General features: G+C 43.5%; 1 protein-coding gene across 1 annotated transcript in view; it reads left to right on the top strand.

Annotated features, from left to right (window-relative positions):
• LOC146821409 (uncharacterized) overlaps nucleotides 1-26,287 on the top strand; it is a 687,497-nt gene that overhangs the window by 548,978 nt on the left and 112,232 nt on the right. Inside the window, exon 6 of the mRNA XM_085609845.1 lies at nucleotides 21,160-21,288. Coding sequence (XP_085465971.1) covers nucleotides 21,160-21,288 — 129 coding nt within the window. The remainder of the gene's footprint in view (nucleotides 1-21,159; nucleotides 21,289-26,287) is intronic.

Genomic DNA, 26,287 nt, shown 5'->3' with positions numbered 1-26,287 from the left:
CCCAAGTCTTGTTCTGGCCTAAGTGTCCTGCTAAAGGAATATCATGGGCCAAGGTAAGAAGGAAGCCCCTAAATTGCAGAGGTATAACCAACCTCCTGGTTGCACCAGGTTTTGGGTCTCTAGCCTCTGAATAAAGGAGCCCATCATCCCAATATATGTTATGGGTACCTTGAGCATTCCCAGCAGCCTCAGCAGCGGCTTGCGGTCTGAGGGGTTCAAGGGAAGAACAGTCTAACTGAGCCTGCCTTAAGTCAGCCCTAGAAGGTCCCCCTGTCCCCAGAAACTCAACCTGGTCAGGTTCAAGCTCTTCAGGGGCAGTTCCTTCAGGAGTCTCAAAATCAGTTTCCTGAGAAGACTGATCTTCACTTTCAGGCAGGAGGGAAGGCACAGCCCTGACCCTTCTGTTCTTCTTCTTGGTAGGTACTTGGTCCATTGTTCCAGGCTCCAAGACCTGAGGTTCAGTGAGGCACTTTCTGGCCTGTGACCTGGTCACAGCAAGGACATGTGATGAAATCCCTAACATCTCTGCATGAGTCCTGTACTCCACTTCTGACCATAGAGAGGTTTCTAGGTCATTGCCCAACCAACATTCAACTGGGAGGTCTACACTTACCACAACCTTTTTGAGGCCAGTTACCCCTCCCCAGGAGAAATTAACAATTGCCACACTATATGCAGTAGAGACATTGCTGGCGTTGGTCACTAAGTAATTATCACCTAGCACTATCTGACCAGGGTCCACAAAGCCAGGTGTCACCATTGTGACACTGGCACAAGTGTCCCTGTATGCTTGAGCCAATTTATTGTTGATTAAAGGTGTCTGTCTGTACTTGCCTAGATTACTAGGACTCACAGTGGGTGGACAAATCCATGTCCACATCACAAACCAGAACAGCCTGTGTAGGGGTTCTGACTAGGCCAGAATCTCCCTCAGTACCCAAGGTTAACCCCACTACTCCCTTAGCCTGAGGACCAACACTGCCAACTGTACTAGGGGGTGCAGGTGCCTTAGGGGCTGCAGTGATGGGGGCTCCAGTTTTCTTAAACTCACTGGTCCAGTGAGAGGTGTTTTTACAGACATTACACCATGGCTTTTTCTGACCTTCTTTCTTCTTCTTAGAAGTTTGGGACCCACCCTCCTTATTCTGTTGGGGGCCTGGAGAAGACTTCTGGTCTTTAGGTTTCTGTTCCCCACCCTTTTGGTCTGCCTTCTTTTGGTCACCACCCTGGTTCTGGTTCTGGTTCTTTTACTTAACCCTGGTTCTAACCCATTTGTCTGCCTTCTTTCCCAATTCTTGGGGAGAGGTCAGATCTGAGTCAATCAGGTGTTGATGCAACTGCTGGTTCTGACAATTATTTAAGATTTGCTCTCGCATAATTAGATTATACAATCCTGTGTAATCTGCAACCTTACTTCCCAGCAACCAGCCCTCCAGAGCCTTAGTGGCACACTCAACAAATTCAGACCAGTCCTGAGTCTGTGTCTTCTGGGTGTCTCTGAACATTAACCTGTACTGTTCAGTGGTTAAGCCTAACCCATCAATCAGAGCACTCTTCAGGACCAGGTAGTTTCTAGCATCCTCATCACTAACTGTGAGGAGCTTGTCTCTGCCTCTACCTTCAAAGGAGAGCCACAAGATTGCTGCCCACTGCTCCTGAGGGACCTGCTGTACTCTGCAGGCCCTCTCAAGGGCAGTTATCCATTTGTGGATGTCATCCCCAGCTTTGTAGGGGGGCACAATCTTACTCAGGTTTCTATTGTCATAGGACCTGTCTTTATCCTTAGGGATATTGCTGCCACCAGTGGAATCTAATCCACTCTCTCTAGACTGTCTTGCTCTAGCAAGTTTCTCCTTAGCCAAGTCAACCTCTAATTCTTGCCTCTCTCATCTCGGCTTCATGCTATCTTCTCTGAGAGGAAGTCATCCTTCTCTGATCAGAGGCATTGGAGCCTTTAGAGCCATTGGAATGGTCAGATCCACTTGAGCTGGATCTTCTCACCCTCTGTCCCTGGTTAAGCCTGCTTGGGGGTCTGTAGGGAGGTATCCCATGTCCAGTCCCATGTAAGCTTAAGTTGGCCTGGCTAAGTCTCCTGACTGGCACCTGGCCATTTCTATCATCATCTGAATCATCTTCCCCCTCATCTACATCATCTTTCTCTTGAGTGTTAGGGACAGGGGCATCAGTATTATCATCTTCAGATGGGTGACCTCCATCTCCAGACCCTGTAGGGACTGAGTCAGGGGCCCTTAGAGTATCAGAGTAATCTAATAGCTCTAGGAGTTGGGCTATAGTAGGGTTTTGACCCTGCTTAAGACTTCTGATGTTACACAGTTGCCTTAACTCCTGAAAGTTTAACATAGAATATTTGGATGGTGCCCTTTGAGGGTCACTCTCAACAGCTGGAAGCCCAGTAGCTCCTGCTGCTCCAGCCATTCTCTTAGTGAGGTGGATGTGTTGCAATCTATCTACACTGGTGTTTTCCTACTGGACCTTCTCTAGTTAGTTGTAGTCAGGGTGTGCTACTCCCTTTGCTCTACAACAACTAAGTTCAGTAGAACTTATGTATACTAGTCTTGTTTTATATGTACCTAAAGGTACCTGTATGATCTTTCAAATGATATTTTCAAAGATTACAATTGGTAAAACACAGCAAGCTCAAATCTTAACCGCTGCTCACCAATGTGAGAAGTTGGCCTGGTATATGCTGCTCACTATTTCTAGTGATCACCCTGTACCATGCCAAGCAACCCTTATGGTGGTGGTTGAAGTCAACCTAGATAGACCAGCTATCCTAGTGGTAGCGTGGACAGTGCAGTCTTCAGGCTAAACTCTTGAGGGCATGTGAAGCCAGCTGTTTTACCATATGTAACCTCCTTGAATACCAAATGAAAGGACACCACACAGATATATATTCAAAATATATATGTATTTATTTACTAAAAGTATCCCCTATACTCTTTATGAGCACAGAAGCACATTCGTTAAAACAAGGCAATGTTTAAATATACAAAAGTTGCACAATTATGGATGGGCCCGGGTGGCCCGCTAAATCATATACTAAAATAGTGGTATAAGAACCACGTATAGAAAAGTAGGAAGGCCTAGGGCCTTGAGAATTGCTGGGACTACAAGGAGCTAACAGTAGTTAGTGACCAGGAGGCCCACAGGATGCGTGTGCAGTGCTGAAAGTTACACGCGTGCACCTATTGGATTCAATGGGTGCGTAAAAGTCACAAAGTTAAAGCAAAGGGAGTCTTCCGGATGGACCAGAACCTAACAACTGGAAACCTAGACACTAGAGATGTTTCTCTACACAGGACCACCGGAGTGCCAGCGTTACCTCACCCACAGGAAGCGGGTGCATAGGTGTCAAAGTGCGTCGGGTTTCGTCATGCAGGTCTATGGAGCCTGAAGATGAAGATGCTGTAGGCGGCCAGGCGAGAAGAGTTCCGGTGGATCCAAGGGTGGATCTGAAGAGTAGAAGACCTGAAAGCAGAGGGGACAATGTTCAGAGTCACTAGCCAGTGACCGGCGTGGAACCAGGAAGGAACCAGGCGATGTCGGTTGCCAACAGGTGAAAAAGTGAAGCTTGTCTCTGCAGCCACGTGGAAGTGAAGATGTCGACGACGTCCAGGAGTCACTCACGAGCTGTCCTACGAAGGCTCTAGCTGATGGCGGTGTTGGCTTCTCGATTGGAGCAAACAGGCCTTGGCTAATGCAAGCCACGCAGGAGTCGATGAAAGCTTGGTACTCCAACCAGCAAGGTCAGAGGGGCTGCTCCTTTTCACAGGAGCAAGGGCCAGTCTGGAGCAACCAGACCAGCAGTGTTGTTTGTAGATTTCATCGCCAAGATGGCCACTAGCCTACGGGCCAGTAACCGGTATGACGCGTCGAGTGGCAAAAAGCAAAAGGGCCCCACGCAGATCTCGTGGATGCTGGAGGGCTGGTCTTTGGTGCAAATGCTTGCTCGGTGTTGGGGCTTCTCAGGGCCCTATGCACAGCGATGAGGATGCCTCCGGTGCTGCGCAGTCAGCTTGTCATGGACGTTTCAAGATGGCCGGTCCCACGTCTCTCGATGCCTCCACGGGTCTCTTCTTTGCAGGGACTGTGGATCGGGCTCTGAGATGTCTGGGAGTCTGGGTCTTGTCGGGCTCTGGGCTCGGTCTCCGGCGGGAGGCGGCGGCAAAGCAGTCGTCGAGTTGCTGGATGGTGCCTGTGTTCACAGGGTGGTCACTCCTTGACCACAAGGGAGATTCTCTTCAGCAGAACGTCGAAGTCCAGTGATTCTTCTTCTTTAAGTCGAGTTTCAGGATGATCTAAACTCCTGGGACACAGCTCCTACTCTTATTCCAAATCTAGGGGCTGGATTACCTGCTAGGTCCCTCCTCTGGGTGGGACCAGTAAGGGGGGTGGTTACACCCCCTCTCCTTTGTTCAGTTTCGCGCCAGGGCTGGGGCTGGAGAGCCCCAGCTCCGGTTTGAACTGGCATATGCACAGGGACACCAGCCCTCCCTAACCCACTACACAAAATCCTGTCTGGGGTGGTGCAAGCACCTCCCCTGACAGGAAACCCTTTGTCCAAACCTCCCAAGCTGGAAGGACTCGCAGCAGCAGGAGGGCAGACTTGTGTCTGTGGTGGCAGCATCCATTTTGTGATGCTGAGGCTCTTTCTAACTTTACCCGGGTTTCAGGTTAGGTACATGTCGTGTCCCTCTAGAAGGGTGGAATGCTACCCCCGTCGCCAGAATTGGCGAGGGGGTAGTATCCCAAATCGTATGATACCTTACTCGACATGTTTTGACAAAGCCAAACCAGAGTTAGCATTTGACCGCGAGGTTCATAATGCACTTAAGAGTATATGGTATGGCAATATCATGGAAACAGCTAAAGGACGTTGTTCCGAAAGCTGCAGACAGGCTCAGCTCATGCCAGAGCACCATCTCACATGAAACCAAGCACTCTGCCTCCAGGATTGTTAAGGCCCGCCATAGGAGTGACTTATAGGTTACCATGTGTCCATATATGTTAGATATAAATATACTATATCTAAGTAAGAGGTGATTACACCAACTTACCCCAGCTGAGTGATCAGCCAGTTGTGTCAAATAGTGAGGCCAGGCCAGGGGTGTCATAATACATGCTGCAGCCCCTGGTAGGCCTTGGATACACCTATGCCCTGGGTACCTAGGGTACACTGTTACAGGGTCTAATAAGGTGAACCAGTTCCCATTGGTAATGCACCTAGTGTGCATTGGCATTAATTTAGGGAGAGAACAGCATGGCTGTGGGTCTGATTAGCAGGCCCACAGCCACACTAAGTCATAAAACCAGTGAAGGAAAAGCAAAAATTTGGGGTGACCATAGGATAGCAGACCCTACTCTCCTACAGAGGTCTGTAGCACTTTGTTGGGGGGCAAAAACTACACCCACTGTTAAAAACTGGATTCGTGATTTGCTTTATTACAGAGACAAATTGGAGATATATGCTGAGGAGCTACCTGAAACCTCACTCCCCAACGATTTCTGGGCACCCTAACGGCCTATTTACGCACTTAGCCGAACTTGACGTGAATGATGTATACTGTACTCCTGCCAATTAATGGGAGGTTACTCCTCCTGATGTAGACCTCGTCATAAGTGTTCACCAACCACCTACTCATGTTTATATATGATCACTACTGTGCCGTCAATGTACACTGTACTGCAGTCCACATTGTTGGGGGGGGGCGGGTGTTTGGGGTTGGTTCATTTTTTTTGTTGCTCTTGTTGATATGACTATCCATATTGCATATATGTGTATGTCTATTTGCTATTCGATTCAATAAACAAATTAAAAAAAATAAAAAATCTTTCTCTTGGTTTTTGATAGAGGGGACAGAATAGCATAAAGTGCACAGTGCTCTGAGCTGCTAAATTATCACTGGGGCAAGGCTCCAATTTATCTTCCCACCCTGATTGTTTTGGGAAAGCCACCAAATAGTGCAAGGTAAGTAAGCGGAATCTAGTTAGATAAAATCGAGTCTGTACATTTATAGTGAATGTTAAATAAAAATGCTGCTGATCCGGGGATAGACAAAGGCTTCCTATTACATCGGGGTGAGAGCTGGATTATATTTGCCGTTGTAGAATGTGCCTCTTTTATGATATTTTGGGCATTTTCAGGGATGCTAGCTGGATAATCAACATAGTGCCCCAAACCTAGCTTATAAAGGCTATCCTTTACGAACCGGAGCCAAGGGATAGAAAGTGCTCCATCAAGATTAATACAATCTTTAATAACCTCTCTGGAAAACACTAACTCTTTGGACAACCAGATTTTAGCCCATAATAACAAGGAGGCAATGTTTATGCGATCCTCTATGAAGTCAAGCCCTATCTCTTGATGACAAAAGATTGTGGGAGCACAGTTTGGGGTCATCAATAGTCTTTTAATGAATTTGTTTTCCATAACTTGTAGCTGACGGCTGTTATGGTATCCACACACTCCTGCTCAGTATGTTGCAACAGGCAAACATTTGGTTTTATATAGTGTCACAAGCTCAGTCATTGGCTTATGGCCCAGCTTTCCGGCAAAGCGGAAAAGACCCTCAACTACCCTGCCTGCATGCTGCACCCTTACAGTAACGAGCGGATCCCAACTCAACCTATTATTAAAAATATTCCCTAGATAATTAAAATTGTTCAGTTTATCAATTCTCCTATCTCCCACCTCGTATTTCCTTGTTTTTGTCATTTTAGGGACACACACCATGATATACGATTTTATAAAATTCACTTTTAAATCAAGAGCCAACATAAAATCTCTGAATGCATTAAGCAGTTTTTGGAGGCCGATTGCTGTCAGGGCCATTATCACGATGTTGTCCGCGTAGGAAAGTAGTGGGACCTGTGTGCCACCAATGTGCGGACAATCAATTTCTTTATCTATTAAATAGGCCTCTAATCCATTGGTGTAAATTAGAAAGAGAAAGGGGGCTAAGGTACATCCCTGCCGGACACCTTCTGTGGAGGTTATGGGCCTAGTTGTTCCCCTTGGGGACCATATTTTATAATGACAGAGGTCGATGCATGGAGCCTACGAAGAAGAGAAATCAGAGAGTCCTCCACTCCCATTTTCCCCATAACAGCCCACAACTTCTCCCGATTTACAGTGTCAAAAGCACTGGAAAAGTCCATGAAGGCCAGGTGGATAGAACCCTTCCTGGCCTTCATGTACTTGCCCATAATCAGTGACAAGTTAAGGCACTGTTCAATGGTGCCCAGCCCTCTCCTAAAACCATACTGCATTCTTGCCATCACTCCAGTGTCTGTCGCCCAGGATTCATGTCGGGCAAGGACGACCCTCCCCAGCAGCTTTGCCGTGGCATCAATAAGGGAGATTGGCCTGTAGCAGGCAGGGTCACTTCGGTTACCTTTCTTGAATACAGGGACCACAACAGCCTCCCTCCAGGATACTGGGATAGGGCCAGTCACTACTGCTTTAAAAATATTGGTCAACAATGGAGCCCATAGCGGGATTACTTTCAAATAGATCTAAAGGGACTCCATCCAGACCTGGTGCTTTCATGCAAACTCCTTTAGCTAAGGCTTCCTCAACCTCAGCCAATGAAATTGATAAGCTTAGCTTGGAAGCCGAGGTTAAGTTTAAGGGCAAATCCCCACTTAGAGCCTTGGGATGACGGCCATAAGGATTGCATATAGCCACGAAATGAGTTTCCCAAACATCCCCCAGGATCAAGGAATCTATCTTCCTCACCTCTTTGGTGAAAAAAGGGCAATTTATAACATCCCAGGAGCTTTTGGAGTCTTTGAAGGAACTGGCTCTCTCCAAATCATCCCAGGCTGATGACCTTAGTTCTTCCTTCCTCTGCTTAAATATGGTTTTATAAATCTTCCTAGCATTTTTAATTTGAGCCCTGTCACGTGGGTTAGCGCGGAGAGCCAATTCTAGTGTTTTTTGAACGTTTGTGCAAGTGGCATTAAACCACCTTATCTCTGGGAGACTCCTGACCTTGGTCGATTTGGTCAGGTTTTTTGCTATATCTGAACATATCCATTCGAAATCTCGGATGATATCAGCTGGGGCGAGCCATGATGTAAACAGCTCAGTTTTCGCCTCAAATTCACATGAGTTTACTTTATTCCAGTTGCTTCTTACCCCTTTATTAGGATTAAAATGAATCGGGCAGTCATCAACTTTCCCTGGCTGAGCTATTATACTAAAAGTCGCTATGAGGGGATTATGATCGCTGGCATTATTTGTCTCCACCTCAAAGTCTTCAACAAGCGGTAATAACTTCTGTGAGATAAACATAAAATCAATAAAGCTTTCCCTACCCCCTCCAACATAAGTATTAGGCGATTACTAACTAACTCATTAATGAGGCTCAAATCATTCTCCATAATGATAGAGTTTAGGGCCTCACCCTGGGGAGTATGGATAGAGTGCGGCATGGGCTGCACCTCTGTGTTTAGCAACCCACAAGTATAGTTAGCACTATGTGGGCAGGAACAACAATTAAAATCACTTTCCCAAAGAATGCATAATGGTTGCCATTTCTCAGAGGTTTTGTTAATTTCTGCCTGCAGAGTCTCAATAACCTGACAGCTGTTTTGATTAAAAATATTGTAATACCAGTTCACAATTAATAGCTGAACATATTAGATATCAGGATTAATTGGGACCAAGGAGATGTAACAACAGTGGTAATTTGTATGGCCTCATATTTAACTGAAATTAACAGAACCAACCCTCCTTTTGCTCTCCCTGCTGGGGAAGGTGTTGCGTGTACTGTGTAAGAACAATAACCTTTCAGCATAATAACTTCCTTATACCACATCTCCTGTAGGCAGATAATATTGAAACCTCTAATATAAATCAGCCACACCTCATCAGTCAGTTTGGAACGAATTCCTGCTATGTTCTATGAAATAAAGTTTAGTGGAGTCTTTATGTGACCCTGGTTTACCAATCCCACATTTTGTCGTCGGTCGTTTGTTCAACTACGGCGGGAGACAGGTGCCGCTCCTTGCTAGTAGTAGTGACATTTGGAGTCAGGTTAATGTGTGGTGAATAGTCTACGGGTTTAACTCAGCTCTCCCTACTTGTATTTAATCTAGAGGAGGGGGATTCGAGTGATTCTTCCGAGCCCCTGTTACTGAGTTTGTCTATGTAAATTCCTCTCTCTTGAGCATTACAGTGCAAACCCAATCCATCACTGCAAATGATTGGCTAGAACACCCAGATAGTCAGTCAATTTCAGATAACCCGTAAAGGACATCAAACCAGTTAGTGAGAATGAATGAGGGAGGCTGTATAAAGGGATGTGAACTTGAGTCCGTCCATACAGACCATTTTCTTGCAGTAAATTCATGATATGGGTAATAAAAAAAGCCCAAAGGGTGGATCTCTATCGAATCACCAGGCAAGTCTCTGAAATGCGTTAGGGCAAAACGGGCGCCCCATGCATTACTAAAATTAAGCATGACACAATCCCCTTCCCCATGTTTGATCGTATGACCTAGCCAGCTCACTCGCCTGGCCATAATAATTCTTTCAGACCAATTTAACTTCAGCGAAATTGTCTTATAACACCAGGCAGCCGATTTATTAATAAGGTTTTGGCAAGTTTCTTGCTGGCCAAGGGCCAGACAGGGGACTCCCTTCAAAATCAAAGTATATGGTGTGCATTCCTGGGGTAGGTTTAGATCGTGCACTGGGCCCATTACATTTGAAATTCCATGTAAAGGTCTCCCCCTATCTATCGTGGTTGGTCTTTATTGGTTTGTAACCCCCTGACCCGGGTTTTTAATGTTCCTGTGGGGGTTCCCAGCCAAAGTGGAGTCCTGCACTGTAGAGGCCATAGGCTTAATACTAATTTATTTATTTATACATTTATAGAGCGCTTGGTTACACCAACGGTGTGTCCCCGCGCTAGAGATATCTCTGGAGAGGGTGGCTGATTGCCTGCAAGTCCGGCTGCTATGTAAGTGCATTGACCATGTCTATCCTAGCTATGGTTGTACAAATAGCCAGGTCTTTAGTAGCTTGCGAAATCTTCTTTCGCATGGCTCTCTTCTTAATTCCAACGGAAGACTATTCCAACATTTTGCATCTCGGTACCTGAAGGAGCGCGCCCCCATTCTCGCTCTGACAACTCTTGGTACCGTCACTAGGTCCTTGTCTAGTGATCTCAGCCTACGTCCTGGTATGTATCTCATAATTAGGGGTAACAGATATCTAGGGCCTTTTTTTAATAAGATGCGATGGCAGTGGCACATTGCCTTAAACATGATTCTTTTTTCCACTGGAAGCCAGTGGAGCGCTGTCAAGATTTGTTTAGTGTTGGTTCTTCTTGGCAGGCCGAGAACTGGACGTGCCGCCGCATTCTGTACTTTCTGTAATTTGGATAAACCTCTCTTTGTAGTGCCTAGATATAGTACATTACCATAGTCCAGTGGAGAGGTTATTATTGAGTGTACTATGGTTTTCCTGGCATTGGAAGGCAGGAGATCTAAGACCTTTCGCAAAGTTTTCAAAGCAGAGTCGCATTTCCCGGCCACCTTACGGATTTGGCTCTCAAAAGTCAGTTCGGAATCAAACCAAACCCCTAGATTTTTTACTTCTGTTTTAGGGGCCGGTATTTGGCCCAAACAGTCTGGCCACCACGCGGTAGACCAGATTGATGGCGTCTTACCAACAATCAGCACCTCCGTTTTATTACCGTTTAGTTTGAGGCAGTGATCGGACATCCAGTGGGCTACCTCTTTTAGGCAGTCAGAGAAGCGTGCCGCAGCTTGGTCCTTGTTCTGTGATAACTAACACTAGGAGGAAAGAACTCTGTACTAGGGGCCTGGCCATTTACGGTTGATGATGTGTTTAAAGGTGTCAGGCAGTTCGTCGGGATGCTAGGGATGAGCTCATGTTGTTTAAAATGTAAGCTTCTTGAACAAGAAACGTTATCAAGCTGTTTATTAGTTGCCATCTTATTGCCTAGTCCCGACAACACTTGTGCAAGATGGTCTTTGATACAGGCTAATCTAGATAGAATTCAGCACACTCATTAGGCTCAATCACACCCTGTCCAATCAATTTCTCCAACTCCTGCTCGAGGGGCTCTCTCATCATCAAAGGAATAGTTCTACATGTATGCGCAATGGGCTTAGCACCATCTTTTAATTTGATTACTTGTTGGAACTCCTTGAATCAACCCAACTTGTCTGTAAAAACTTCTGGGAATTCATCCAACAACTCTGTACCCCATACTGACCTCTCAACTAACATAACTGGTACTTTTGCTGTGGGATCCAATTTGATCCCTAAATCCTTTTGATGCAACCAGCCTAAAATATTCAAACTCCGCTTAGCTATGTCTACCTTTCCCACAATGCTTCTGTCCTTGAATGTTATTTTCATAGTTACCATACCCTCAAAAGGTATAAGATCTTTATTGTACCCCACCGGAACCACATCCGGTTCTTGAAAAGGAACACAGTTGTTTCCAAAGTTAGCATGGTAGGTTTCACTGTTTATGAAGGTGAAGGGTGAACAAGAGTCTGCATAAACTTCTATCTTCCCACCATCTAAACATATTTCACACTTGGGAAGGACATCACCATGCTCCTTCCTTCCACCATACACAGATACTTGAAGAACGGACATCACCATGCTCCTTCCTTCCACCATACACAGATACTTGAAGAACGTACCTTCCTCTCTCCTCCTTCAATATTACTCACAGATCTGACACAAACAACAGATAGTAGTGTTCCCCGCTAGAGGGAAATGCCCGCAAATCCACCACATAGAAGTAGTTAATCAAATCAATTTGGCAGGAAAACTATTTTCCTGTGTTGAGATATTTGTTAATAGTTCAGGGAGCGGGTGCTTAATCGGCCCCAACAAACACCTACTATCTAAAGGTGTTGTCAGCACAAAACACTGTACCACCAATGTATACAAAAACATTGAGGCCTTAATAGCACACCATTAGTCTCATTAAAGTCCTGATTACGTATATTATACACTTGGGTACAAATAATCCCAATTCTCATGCAGAAACAATTTACAAAATCTGTTCATAAGAAACAAGAATCCAAGGAAATTGATTCATGCCGATAGGAAATCTTTATTCTCATAATGTAAAGCTGTAAAGAAAAAATCCAGCACACGATTCAGCCGACACGTGTTTCGTCTTTACACAGACTTTTCAAGGCTGGAATATCAAACATAATTCAATAAATATACTCAATAAAAGTTACAAATTGTACATAAAGTAGTACCAAACATGATGCACTAAATCTGTTGGTGCACCCATGTGTAACAGTTTTAAATTACTCACAGATCTGCTGGCTATATTTTTACATACACGTGCAAAATGTCCCCTGCGATTGCATTTCCTCCACAAAGCCATCCTAGCTCAGCAAACAACATTGTTGGCCAAATGCCCTGTGCTGCCACACCTAAAACATTTGAGCCTGTGTTCTTGATTGTACCTTTCTTTACTTAAATCTTTCAATGACTCACCCTTTTTGTGAGTATTTATTGCACACTCACTTTTAAATTCCCCAATGATCTCGCTGACCTCATGTTCACTTGACACGCCCATCTCATCCCATTCTGTAGTATGCTCAACCCTTTTTGCAATGCCAATCACATTCTTTAAGTCCGGGTTGCCAACCAAAAGTTTTTCTTGTATTTTCTTGTTGTTGATACAATGCACTAACTGAACACTTATGATAGAATCGGTTAGTTCATTAAATTCACGTGTCTGCTAACCCCTGTATGACTGCAACATAGTTACTTACTTTTTCATTTATTCCCTGGGTTCTATCAAAAAATGTGTGCCTCTCCAGGATGACATTTATCTTATCTGCAAATTGTAACCAGGACCGGACTGGCCGTAGCGGGCACCGGGCAATCACCCGGTGCGCCGCACGGGTGGGGGCCGGTTTTGGCCCCCTGGGGGCCGTTTTTGTTACAGGGCCGTTTTTGCAGCATAGCTGCAAAATCGGCCCTGTAACAAAATCGGACGAAAACCGGCACTGGCAAAGAGCTCGGCGGCACCCCCAAGGGCGCGGGGGGAGGCGGACGAGCACTTTGCCAGGGCCGGTTTTGGTTCCCAGTTCGGCCCTGATTGTAACTCCAATTTTTTGAAAGTTCTAGAATAAACATCCTCATCACCACTTCCCTCCTTTTCCTCCCCCAATTCAGGATGACTATCAAAAACTTTTCTCCCCACTGTGCCTAGGTTATGCAGTAAAATGGCTTGCTTCCTTACAGCTGAGAACCCACTACCACCAATAGCAATAAGATACATTCGAACAGTTTTCTCCAACTTTTCCATGCTAAAATCGGTTTCCTTGCTTCAGAAAGAAATGGTGGGGGTTGATTCATACGCGCTGTTGCCATGAAGTAATCGTATTGGTCCGCTGTATGAGAAGATGAATAATGTTGAATTTACTCTTAACTTTGCTTAAAGGCTAAATATACAAAATAGTATTTACTGAAAAAAACAAGAAGGGAAAAATAATAAAACCTGTGTAAGAAAAAAAGTTAACGATTACTTTTCTGTTCCTGCACTATTATTTGGATATCACCGGCTGTCAGTTTGTTTGCAGGATGCCTTTGCTGAAGAAAAACTCTGTAGCTGTCTTGAACCGCAGTAAGAACACAGACACTGGAAACTTGTTCAATCCTCACAACACATTTGTTAAATGTGAACCAAATTAATATTAAAGTTAAGAGTTTCATAGCTGGCACCTTTTAGGATCACTGAATCTGCAAAGCAGTACAGTAAGGGCCAGATGTACGACCATTGGCTTTTGCAACTTGCAAATTGTGAAAAATTGTGAGTCGCAAAAGCTAATGTACAACAGTGTCATAGACAGTGTTAGCGATTCACAATTATGTTGTAAAATGTGAGGCTCATGAATATTAATCAGCCACTCTAAATTTGCGACCCCAATGGGAATGGCTGGCCCTCCCAAGGATGGTGGCCTGCTGGAATTAGCAGACCTCCATGTCTGGGACTGCTTTTCAAAAAAGCAGTTTTTATTTTTTAAATGCAGCACGTTTTCCTTAAAGGAAAACGGGATGCATTTAAAAAAAATATGAAATCTTTTTGTTTCATTTTTTAAGGGCAGGTAGTGGTCCCTGGGACCACTGCCTGCCCTTAAAAAATATTTTTAGAGCCAGTCACAAAGGGGAAGGGGTCCCCTGGGGACTCCTTCCCATTTGTGACTCCATTACCACCCTCTTGACGGGGGTGGTAAATTGCAAGTGTTTTGCAACCGCAATTGTGGTTGCAAAACATTCATACATGGCTTGTGAGTCGCTATTAGGAAGGGAACGCCCCATCCTAATAGCGAGTCGCAAAACACTATTTTTCAAGTAGCAATATTTTTCGACTAGCAAAACAGTGTTAGTACATTGGCCATGTAGGTTTTTGCATGTGAAAACGGGTCACAAACCCGTTTTCACATTCAAAAACTTGTTGTACATCTGGCCCTAAGATTCTTCCTTTTTAAAACGCTACACCATCCAAGCATATGGTAACATAAGCAAGTGAGCTGGTCTCAAGAAATTCATACGTAATTACCAAAGACAGTTGTTTTTCAAAACATGCCAAACAGAGACCTCACGACGTAGCTGGACTCAAAAGACACCCGTCACAAGAGAAAATTAGCACTGAGCATTTAGTGACGGGGGATGACTCTGCCATAAAACTCCGACAGGAAGAGCACTTCGGCAGCCTCGTACCACGCAAAAGTGGGTGTAGTCTGACCTGAAATATTCACCAGTTACTGCACCCGCACATGGAAGTAACTGCCTCAGCACATGTAAGTCACTGCTATGCACGGTCCACCATATATGCGTGGTCAGACGGTCAGAACTCCTCTCCGGTCAGAACTCCTCTCAACGTGTGCCAAACATCCGCTTCACTTCAGAAATGGATAATTGCGGGTGTTTCTCAACAGAAACTGCAGAATAACACCACTCCGCTACGTTTGTGGGCATCCTTTGCAGAGGGGATGTTGTCATCTAACATGCTTATAATGTGTTAAATATTAATAAATGTTGATTATGATTTACTCAAAGGTGATGTTGGATCTCATGTTGAAGTCATTTTCACTGTGACCACTCTTCTTTCGTACCGTACTTACCCAAGTCCAGTGGATTTTTGGGTCCCCCCATTGTTTTGTAACTCTATTAGAACAGGTGCCGACCTGCGAGGGTATAACTGGGAATTAACCTCCCACCATGTCAGAGAGTGAGACCTTATCCCATACCAAGGATTACGTTAAAAGACTCATTCAGGGGCAATTGAGCAGTAATTTCCTTTCCTTTACCACCCCGAATATAGATTTTACATTGAATGACAAAATCACCCAACTAGAAAGACTTGAAAAAAAGTTGGTACGCACACGACTTCATGGCCATCTACTTACTAAGTACCTGCAAGCTAACATAATACCTATAGGTCGCCAAGTCAAGAATGAGCCAGTCATCTTTGTGGACATTACGCAGTTCTAGGAAAACTTCAGCTTCGCGGCTAATAATTGTTCGCGTAACTGAATGGTTGAGAAGCTTTTGAAAGAAATCTCAGACCTGAAATGAAGCCCTGGAATGTCTTGAAAAAACCATCAAGGACTTCGACATCCATACCCAGGCCAAGAAACTGAACAAGTTTGCCAAAGATATCCGATTTTATGATAAGAAAGGGATCTACCCATATCTGCGGGAGGATTACTATAAGCAGGACACGCAGGGTCTTTTCTCCAAAAGAGGCGGAGGAGGATATAAGTGCTACAGGAGATTCACAACCTTTTCAGAATCTTCCGGTTCCAACAGTACCGGCAGTGAAGCAGAACAACCCGGCACGAGCTCCAGCTACCACTACCAAGACAACTGGTACCAACCACCTCAGGGGCCATCTTTTTTAGGGGAAGCCCAGAGGGAGAGGATACAACTGGAACCAAGGCCAACAATGATTGCAAGAACAAAGAGGCCAGAATTGGGACAGAGGCAGGACCCGGGACAGAAACAAGTTTAGTTCCCCCCAGAGAACCACGGGGAAATCCAGACCTGACAATGGCTCTACAGATTGTGAATAGATTGGGTAATCCCATCATCAATTTGTCCTCCCATGAATTTACGGAAAATGAAGCGAAGGTTCTTAGCAAAGGACTGTCATTTGTACCCACTGCCCGTCCTAACCAATTCAATATTAAGGCGGAATTACATTGTTTCTTCAGTAAGGTCAGACTTAGATACTATTTCAAAAATTCTCCCTTGCTCCCATCTACCGCTCCCTCGGGCCTGAGAGTACCTTTGACCTTCATGCCACCTGCACACTCGGTATACAATAAGATAGTCACTTATGAGAGCATTGTTCTCAGGGACGTATTGAAGATGTGCTCTGATCTGGGAAATGGTGTCAGCTATACTCGTTTAAATGCTGACTCCACTAAGGAAATAACTAAACTGATTTTGAAAGTCACTGAAGAGGTACGTAGACTGGGCTTTCTATCTGACTTGGAATATAACTATTTGAACCAGAAACACCACCACTACCGACTATCTACACCTTGCCTAAGGTGCACAAAAACATTGAACACCCACCGGGACGGCCCATAGTCTCTGAGAGTGGCTCCCTTTTGAATCACTTTGCAAATACGTCGACTTTTTCCTGAAATCTATTGTGGAGACAACCAGGTCTTATTTACGAGATACCATGGAGACCATCAGACTGGTGGACAACTTATCCTTTGACCCCATACACCAAAGATTGGTCACTCTGGATATTGTTTCCTTATACACAAGCATTCCCCAGTTACCTGCCTTGAAAGTCATATGTGCAGTTTTAGACAAGAGACTTTCACTGGCACTGGTCTCAACGGACTTTATGATCAAGCTCTTGGCGATCGCTATGACACACAACTTCTTCTTTCAAGGGGATACTATCTACAAATGAAGGAAGTTGCCTAGGGCGCAGGCTTTGCACCGGACCTGGCCATTTTATACATGGACAATTTTGAAAATAGTTTCATCTTCAATGGAACCAACCCTTACATGGACCATGTGACTTTGTAGAAATGCTACATAGATGACATTCTGCTCGTCTGGACTAGAGACATTCTTTCTGTGGTTGAACCAGAGGTCTACAGACATTAAGTTTACGATGCATTCAGATTCAAGGACCATCGACTTCTTGGATTTTTCAATCAAAACAGAGAACAACTTACTGCATACCACACTTTTCAGGAATCCAATAGAGCGGAATTTATTATTAAGTTACAATAGTCATCATCCCAGAGGATTGAGGGACAACTTGCCTTTTGGACAATTTCTCAGGATCCGCCACAATTGTTCACTCAAAGAGGACTATTTGGTGGAGTCGGAGATCCTCACAGATCGCCTCATTAAGAGGGGGTATCCAAGGGAATTAGTAAATCGAGTACAAACAGGGCTTGGTTCAATCCAAGGGAGGCTCTATGCATTACCACCTACTGTACCCACAGTAACGCAATAAGACAAATTGTGAACCATTATTGGAAACTCATCTTGGATGAGTTAGAACTTTCTGAACCCCCAATGCATTTGTTTAAAAAAGGAAAAAGCGTACGGACCATCTGGTCCATTCGGTTCTAGAGACACTCCCTTCACCTTTGATTCGGACTCTGTGACACCTCCCAGAGATAACAGGCCATTACAAATGCGGTCATTGCAAAGCATGCAGTTTAACCATCCAAACTAGACAATTGAATTACAAACACCATACAGTCAGCCTAAAAACCCACACAAATTGCAACACTTCTGATGTCATTTATGCTATCATCTGTCCCTGCGGTTTGATGTATGTAGGGCAGACACACCAGAAGGTGAAAGCACGCATTCTACAACATTGTAGGAGAGTCAGGTGTGGTGTGGTTGGGGCCCCATTTGTTGAACATTTCCAGACAGTTAAGCATCTACCGGAAAGTGTCAAATGGGTGGTCCTTGAAAAGATTTCGCTAGACATCACGGGTGGGGACATCAACTCGGTTCTCCACACCCTTGAATGTAAATGGATGCATTCCATAGACACAATCCAGAATGGATTAAATGAGTTGGATGCTAGCAATGCTCAACTGTCATGTCTTTCAAATAAATGAATCTGCTGGGTTACATAGACTAGACATATTATGTCTGGCAAAATATTGTGACAGTGATAGCAGGTGAGGGTCAACACTATATCACCCTCTCAAACATACATGTGCACATTTTCTACTGCAACCCTACATGGGAATTTGCACTTACATCAACTGTTAATATAACCTGCTTTCTGTACAAGATTTGTCTACGTTTGTGAATATCATTGCATGTATCCCTTGAGATTTGGCACCGGATGCCACTCGCCTAAATTTGCCTTTACAATGTATTAACATGGACTCCATCTCACATGGATGGGCCAGTAATGTTTAATGTTGTAATATGGATATGTTGTGTCATGTTTTTTTCCAAACTGTATAACACCAGCTCTCAATTGTTTGAACAACGCTGGGTTCTGTTTAAAATGTATGGTGATACATTAAGATCTAGCCGGTTGGCGCATTGTTACACAATTGTTCGTTGCCTTAGGGCCTCACTGCCAATCAACAGGCTGATGGATGCCGCAATAAGAGATGTGACCTACTATACACAGGTCTGATGGCCTTTATTTACAAACTGGCGGTTTTTATTTTCAAGAATATATTATACCCTGGTATGCCCCTTAATTTACTCTGACCCGCACTAGGTTTAATGCTGCAATCATGCTTTTTCTGCCAACCAAATCGAACTTCAGTATTATACTGGGATTCATCCCCCCCGCCTATGCAGCATCACTTTTAAGGCTCAGCGCAGCATCCCCGCTGCGCCTGTTGACGGGTCAGCTCACACGCTGACATCCGTTATGCCAGGATAGCATCTAGCGGCTGTTCTCTCTACGTGCAGCGTGTGCATGTTGACAACCCCGCTTCTCCTACTTAACTTGAATGCAGCAAGGGCTCTGATTCCGAGCTTGTTTTTCCGACGCTGATTCAATGCGGAGGTATGTTTCCTTCCCCGCTCCTTACTACGGTATTAGAAATGAGTCAATTATTTATTCACAGCGGGTTGTGGTGAGGTTAATTTCCCTCTTCATGTGTTTTCTTTATTTAGATTGTTTTGGGAGCAATTTGATTAATTCAGACTGACGACAATTCTTACTTAGCTTTGACACATTTTGGAGTAAGTGTGTTTTATTCATTGTCACTGGGGACGTTATTTAAGATTAAGGTTTCTCTATTTACACCCTAGACCAATTGTGTGCAGATACACTCACACTGATTACTTTCAGCACAACTCGAGATTCTGATCCCTCTCTATGACTTAGGAGCCCGAGGGCCCGCAATTTAAATAATCCCACCGTAACCTTCTAGGTGGATGGAAGGGTAATCATTTATGCCCAATTTTTTGAATTATTCTCTCTTGCCCATCACCAGAATTGATGAAGTTACTTTCAAATTACTCTTAGGTGTCTCCCTTTGTCCTGCTGAAGACCCCACTGTAAGGATCCGAGTTCCCTACACGAAGCCTGGGGGTCGAAACGTCGACGGCTTTACTATTTTGTCATATATTGATAAAAGTGTTAGATTCACTGTTTCACCTGAATAGCATGGTTTTTAATATGTTTAGTCTTGAAAGTGGCTGTATAGGCCATCTATTGCTTTGATGTATGTATTACACATTGCCCTTCCTTTCTCACCAACCCTCACTTTCACACATTGCTTCACATTTCTTCCTCCTTCCCCCTTGGAGCCCCTTCTAACGTTATTAAAGGACAATTGAGTTGTCATCTAACATGCTTATTATGTGTTAAACATTAGTAAATGTTGATTATGATTTACTCAGGTGATGTTGGATCTCATGTTGAAGTCATTTTCACTGTGACCACTCTTCCTTCGTACCGTACTTACCCTGGTCCAGTGGATTGTTGGGTCCCCCCATTGTTTTGTAACTCGACAGGTATTCAGTGACTGGATAAGAGTGATTATTTAAACCCCTTTCATGCTGGTGTTTTGATGGGAGCTTACCATTAGAGTTCAATAGAGGCTTCTTTATGAACCTTAGAGCTGTAATTTTGGTTGTCATGTTAATATGCTAGAGAAATCAAGCTGCTTTAAATACCAAGCAAAATTTTAGCAAAACAAACTACTCTACTCTATCATTTGCCTAAGATTTGAAAGTGCAATGTCATTTTGAATTGTCAGTACGTACATGTAAGATTTTCCAACAAAGAACCAATATTGTGAAAAAAGATTTCCTGTTATGAATTGTGTTACATTATCTTCAAGAAAATATATTTCCTGAGAGCACTGTTGTGATGGCCTCTGCTTATCTAATGTTAATGCCTTGTATCAAAGCCTCCCAGTAATCTGTAGAACCCAATGTTGCTGGTGTGTTTGCAGGAAAAAATATGAAATTTGACATTTTTCACAAATATATTGCATTTTTCTTCACAGAAAAACAGTCTCCCTATGAATTTCCCATTACGCTTTTGTGCCTTTTGAAGATGGGGCTGTCTAAGCACTTTACCATAATTACTGCACCATTTAGAACTTGTTCAATAAGATATAAGTTTAGCTCTCCAGGTATTTGTAGGAAAGATAATGCATATGTTTGTCAATAATAACAACTTTGTGACCGCATCTTCCTCTATTTTATTTTTATGATATCCATTGAAATTCTCTATACCCGTCCCCTCTCTTAAGAACGCAGGATGAACCACATACCTTCTGAGCTTATGCACTCATGATACCTATGTTTAAAAAAGATACAATTCTTGTCTTTGTGAATCTGTGCATTTTTAGTGAAAGGTTTAAGATATGTTCTATTTCTAAGTCTGACTTAATGCTCGCAACAATTCTGTGAACCAGATCATCTTCATTTCATTTCATGTTCTTTTGATTGATCGTGTTATACTGCAGTCATCCTTTTTGATTGTTTGATATATGTGTTCTGTTAAATGAAACCTGAATAATTATTGTTCCCATCCAATGGGAGAATTGATATATGTACATGGTAATCCAAGCGCAATTTATTAGACATTATTGTGACTGCATATGTAAATATGTTTTTTATGTTTAATTTAGAAATATTTCACAGTCACTGATCATCTCAATAAACCAGAATTACAGAAAGAAATATATGTCACTGGCGCCAAAGAGATAAAACCTGAATCAAAATCCACTGAACCTTTAGCCCCTACAGTTACAGAGCAGGTAAAATGTATTGCAAATTCTTCTCCTTTCTTGCATTACTTATGTTTAATGTATTACAACTGCACTAATCAATGTGTAAGATTTTATAAACAATAAATACATCCTGATGATGTATTTTCAGAATTTACACCAGTAATTTCAGGTTGAAATTTGAAAAACATTCCAACAGTGGTACATGAGGTATGAGATCCATGAGCAACCTCTCCTGAACTGTGAAATAATATAGAAACCAGGCTAGAAAAACGTTTGCCTGAATGTATTCCATTACAAACACAAACCGTGGGGCACTTCTCATCAAATAATATATGAGGACTTCCTAGCAGCATGAATAGATGTAGCAAATGGTCTAGGACAAATGTAAAGGGATATGTTTCTGTTACAGGTTTAACTACCAGAATCCATTACTATGACAATATTCAAACTAAGCAAAAGGCAAAAATACAAAGGGAACTTCAAGGACAGGGGAAAAAGGTTAGACATTGGAAAATTGGACACTCCTTCCAGGGTGTTCTTTTCCAGGGAATTCAGGACCAGATTGAGAATACATTAAGAAATTGCTCTTCTGGTCCTCCATCCAGATAATATAATGACTATATACATTTCCCAATTCAATTCTGAATTTCTAGCACAGTTCTTTCCTCCCATTTCATTTTTTAGGCTTTGTAGAGACCAAGGATGGAATACTGTATTGTTGGACTTGGCCTTCTCTGCAGGATAACCCCCAAACATTTTGCCTTTACAGATCCTATTCTGCTGAATTTGTTTTAGTTGGGATTAGGATTCTGCACTTTAATACTGCTAACAGTGCTGAAGTGCTTGTGCTCTCTCCCTAGAACATGGTAAAATTGGTTTACCGCTGATTGGTCTATTTACATCCCTAGTAATGCGTTATACCATGTACCCAGTGCCTGTAAAGTAAATGCCACAAGTGGGTCTGCAGCTTTATATAACCCTTTGCCAGGCCTTAAACTCTCATTTAATTGTTAATGAGTCACCCATAAGGTAGCCCTAGGTAGCCCAAGGGCAGGGTACATTATAATTGAAAAGTTGGACATGTACTTTTAAGGTTTACATATTTTGGTAGTGAAAAATTCCTAAATTCAAGTTTTTTTTTCCAATGTTCAATACTTTATTGGTTAAGTTAATAAAAACCATCACAATATCATGATAGAAAAAGAGGTTCAACAATTTACAAATATTAAAATGTTTAAAAAAAAAAAAAAACTATCCTAAACTATCCTAAAAGCAAAACGCAGAATCTATCATGTGAACAAAAAACAAAGCATGATTCTGTATCATAAAATTGTTGACGGAATTGGTATTTCATCAGGTATTAGCATTAAAAGCATTTAGAATTTCAATTGGGTTGCTGGACAATACTGGACTGGCAGTGTCTAATTACTTCGGCCATTTGATCTTTTCATAAAGTGATAAAAATGTCAGCAGCTTACAAGTCATTTGAGGGTCTGTTGTACCAAGTCCTTTGATGATGGCCGATCCGCAAGTTCGAATGCCCCTATCATTAAAAGATTTTTTTAGAAGCAATACTCGGTTCGATTTTAAGAAGGGGCAGACACAGATGAGGTGAATGAAATCTTGTCATGCTGTGCTACATAAACTACATGTTTTGACGCCTTTCTACTTCCATGCAGGTTGATCAGCCAAACTCGGTAAAACCCCAAATCTAATCGCCATTAGCTTTCATTTCAAATGAGGGAATATGTTGTACTTAGGTATTCTGCCGGTTGTGATGATGTAAAGGATTGAAGAAGAGCATGGGACCTTTTGGCTAAAGTGCGTTTGTCTTCTAATAATGATTGAAGCTTGGCTGCTTTGTTTGTCATTCTGCTGAAGACCTGGAAGAAGGGGTTCTGAGCCCAAAGCTCAGTTGTGTTGGTTTCCTTCAGTGCAGTTTTCAGGAATTTGCCGTAACTTGAACTTGGATCATCTTCCTGGGCTCGCCACAGGGCATCATGTAAAATATTGGATTGGTTCTGCCAAAATTTGTACCAGATTTTAATTGCGGCATATTTTCTCCCTATCTCCTGTTGGATAAGGCCGAAAAAATCCTAAATTGGTTTTTCATTACTGTGAGACCTACCTTTCTCATAGGATAACATTGGGTATACCCAAAGAGATATATTATAAATACACAGTAAAGCGTTTCAGAATTTATTGAAGCACTGTGATTCTTGAGCAAAATACTTGCACTGCAATAATCAATAGCAGGAAACATCATAATGTGATTAGCATTATGAGAATGGTGAAACTGATGAACAGTTCAACCATTTTGCTTATTACAGAGAATATATGCTTGCATACAAGTACTGTAATATATTGTACTCTTTCCTAGTTCATCCTAACCGACAGCGGCGGTCCGTGCAGGTAAGCATGGTGTGGCGGGCGTTAGGGGGAGGGAAGTCAACAGAAGACGGAATAAGGAGAAAAAAAAATCCTATTCCATCGTCTGTCACCATCCACCCCACCCTGCCCCACTGCACTTACCTGCATAGACCACTGCTGCTAACCTATCATGTCTAGGGTGAGTGAATCTACCAAATCCCTGTGGGGTGATCTAACTTCCCGTTACCTGTAGGTTATCAGGCTGCTCGTCTTGGTGGAGAGCTGGGCAGCATTCCTCGCATGAGGTAAACAGAAATCAGCTGGGCTGAATTCCGGCATGGGTTGACCTCTCAGTGCCAGCAAAATGCTCCTCTGTCTAAACAAAGAATTGATGTTGTTTATATAATAAATAGCATCCATGCAACCATGCTTCAGTCCCAGTCAGGCCGCTATTGTTTTTGCTATTGTGATCGGTCTGTAGCCAATGAACTTATCCCTTGTACAGAATGTTCAAGATATTAGATAGTGGGCCTACGAAGTTCAAGTAAAAGAAAAAGCAGAATTTGAAGAATATTACTCAGTATTTGCACACAAATAAATGTGTGTCAAATGTCACAGTGTTTTAAGGAGAGAAGGTAACTTAAGAATGTGAGCATGTAAAATGGCCTTTTTATCTGGGCCTAATGTAGCCACCTGCCATGGGCACAGCCCCACTTTAGACTGAATGGGCATGCTCTGCCTTCACACAAATGAATTGTCATTGCTACATTATTCATGCAGATAGCCAGAGGACAGGGAAGGTGGAAACCTCAAGCATTTCAAAGGGAATTGTCTAGAAATCTCTCCTACTTCAAAGAAGGCACCAAGTATAAAAATAGGACCCTCTGACCCACTCTTCAGGTCCCTATTTGGATCTACGTAACGACTCTCAGAGGACTGCCTGCTGGTGTGGCCTACTGTGTACTCCACAAGACTGCTTTGTTACACCTAGAAGGATTGCTTTGTTGCCTGGAGTCTGCCTTGAACCCTCTGAAGCCTGTCCTGCTGCTCCATTTCTTGAACCCAGGACTACATGAGTGACTCTAAGGGCTGGTTTGCTGGCCTCCTGATCAGAGCCTCAGGGACAGAAAATGTGTCAACAATCTTGAACCCACATATTGACCCAGTCTGAATGAGGTTTAACTCCCCCAAGTAGTGCCCTTCCAGTCCTGGATTTTTGGTGGTGGTGTTCAAGGTGCCCAGATAGCCAAAATCCAAAACTTGGGTGTTAAACATTTTTTAGCTAAAACTGCTCTGAGAACCAAGAGGAGACTAGGGCCAATCTGCTCACCTATCCACTGAAGGCGCATCACTAGTCAGCCTGACTTCGTGGCAGCTCCAATTACGTTCTTCATCGCTACAGAAAATCTTGTTCATTGTCATGTACTCACCTGTTCCCAATTGCGGAGAGGAGATTGGAGCCGATGCTGGACCTCCTATCCTTCCGAGGACAGCAAATGCCTAGGATTCAAAACATTAGAACACACACTGTTCCCAAGGAGAAAGGAGGTTGGAATAAAATAAGAAAAGAGAGACTTTTGGTGTTGAACCTGCTCTGCGGCTGTGCCACACTGTGTAACAGGATCTGTCACTTCTACTTTAGCAAGATAGAAGTGCCCGGGACCAGAACCTCTGTTTTGCGATGACTCAGGGCACTGGAAATAAAGAGGAAGCAATTACCATCAGTACACTAGCAAGTCTCTACATACAATGAATATGCATCAAATTCAGTGACACAAACTTACAAGTTTCAGCAGCAGTTTGGCCTGAGAGCAGAATAACCAAAATCATAGATTGGAGTGGGGCACTCCTAGGAATAACTTGAAATACAGATTTTGGTACAAGGTCCATACATAAAGCAAGACTCTGAAGTGCTTTCTCTTGGCACTACTCATCATCAGAAAAACACATAGCTCAAGTCTTTAATCCTTGTGCCATATAACACTAGCGCCAAGGTTGTGGGAAGGGTCCTCAATCAATCAATCAATCAATCAGGGGGTTTATAGAGCACGCTCCTCACCCGTGAGGGTCTCAAGGCGCGGGGGGGGGGGAGGGGGTGACGGGGAAGGCAGCTCCGTCTCAGTCGAATAGCAAGGTCTTGAGGTCCTTCCTGAAAACGTGCAGGTTCGGGGAGTGTCTGATGTTGACTGGGAGCTCATTCCAGGTCTTGGCTGTGATGTAGGAGAAGGACCTTCAATCAAGTGTCCTGAGTATAAACACACAAAAAGTGCTGGAGTAATTCACAGAGAGGACATGGCAGAAAAGTCTATAGTCTTGGAAGCCAGGGATACTTGGTCCCGTTTACTACTGTAGGAGGTTTAGAGCACACCAACCTGATATCAAGTACTTAGCCTAGTTCTGCCACTTGATTGAAGTTTGAAAAAGATCTTGACACTTTGACTCACGGAGTCCCGGGGCTTAGAGTAGCTGTGCAGGAGGGAGCGAGGAGGAAGAAATCGAGGAAAATGTGTCTTAGGAACCACTGGTTCGGATGGACTTTAAGGAGACAGGAACACTTCTTGGTTCCGGCAGGATTCTTCAGGTGAGTGGGAAGGGTGAATCTTGCCCTACAGGAAGCAAGGCCAAGCCACGATTCAGGTTTGGGCGGGGTTAATAT

Source organism: Triturus cristatus, chromosome 6 (assembly GCF_964204655.1).
Source record: "Triturus cristatus chromosome 6, aTriCri1.1, whole genome shotgun sequence".
In the NCBI taxonomy this organism is placed as follows: domain Eukaryota; kingdom Metazoa; phylum Chordata; class Amphibia; order Caudata; family Salamandridae; genus Triturus; species Triturus cristatus.
This window is presented reverse-complemented; position numbering and strand designations above follow the sequence as displayed.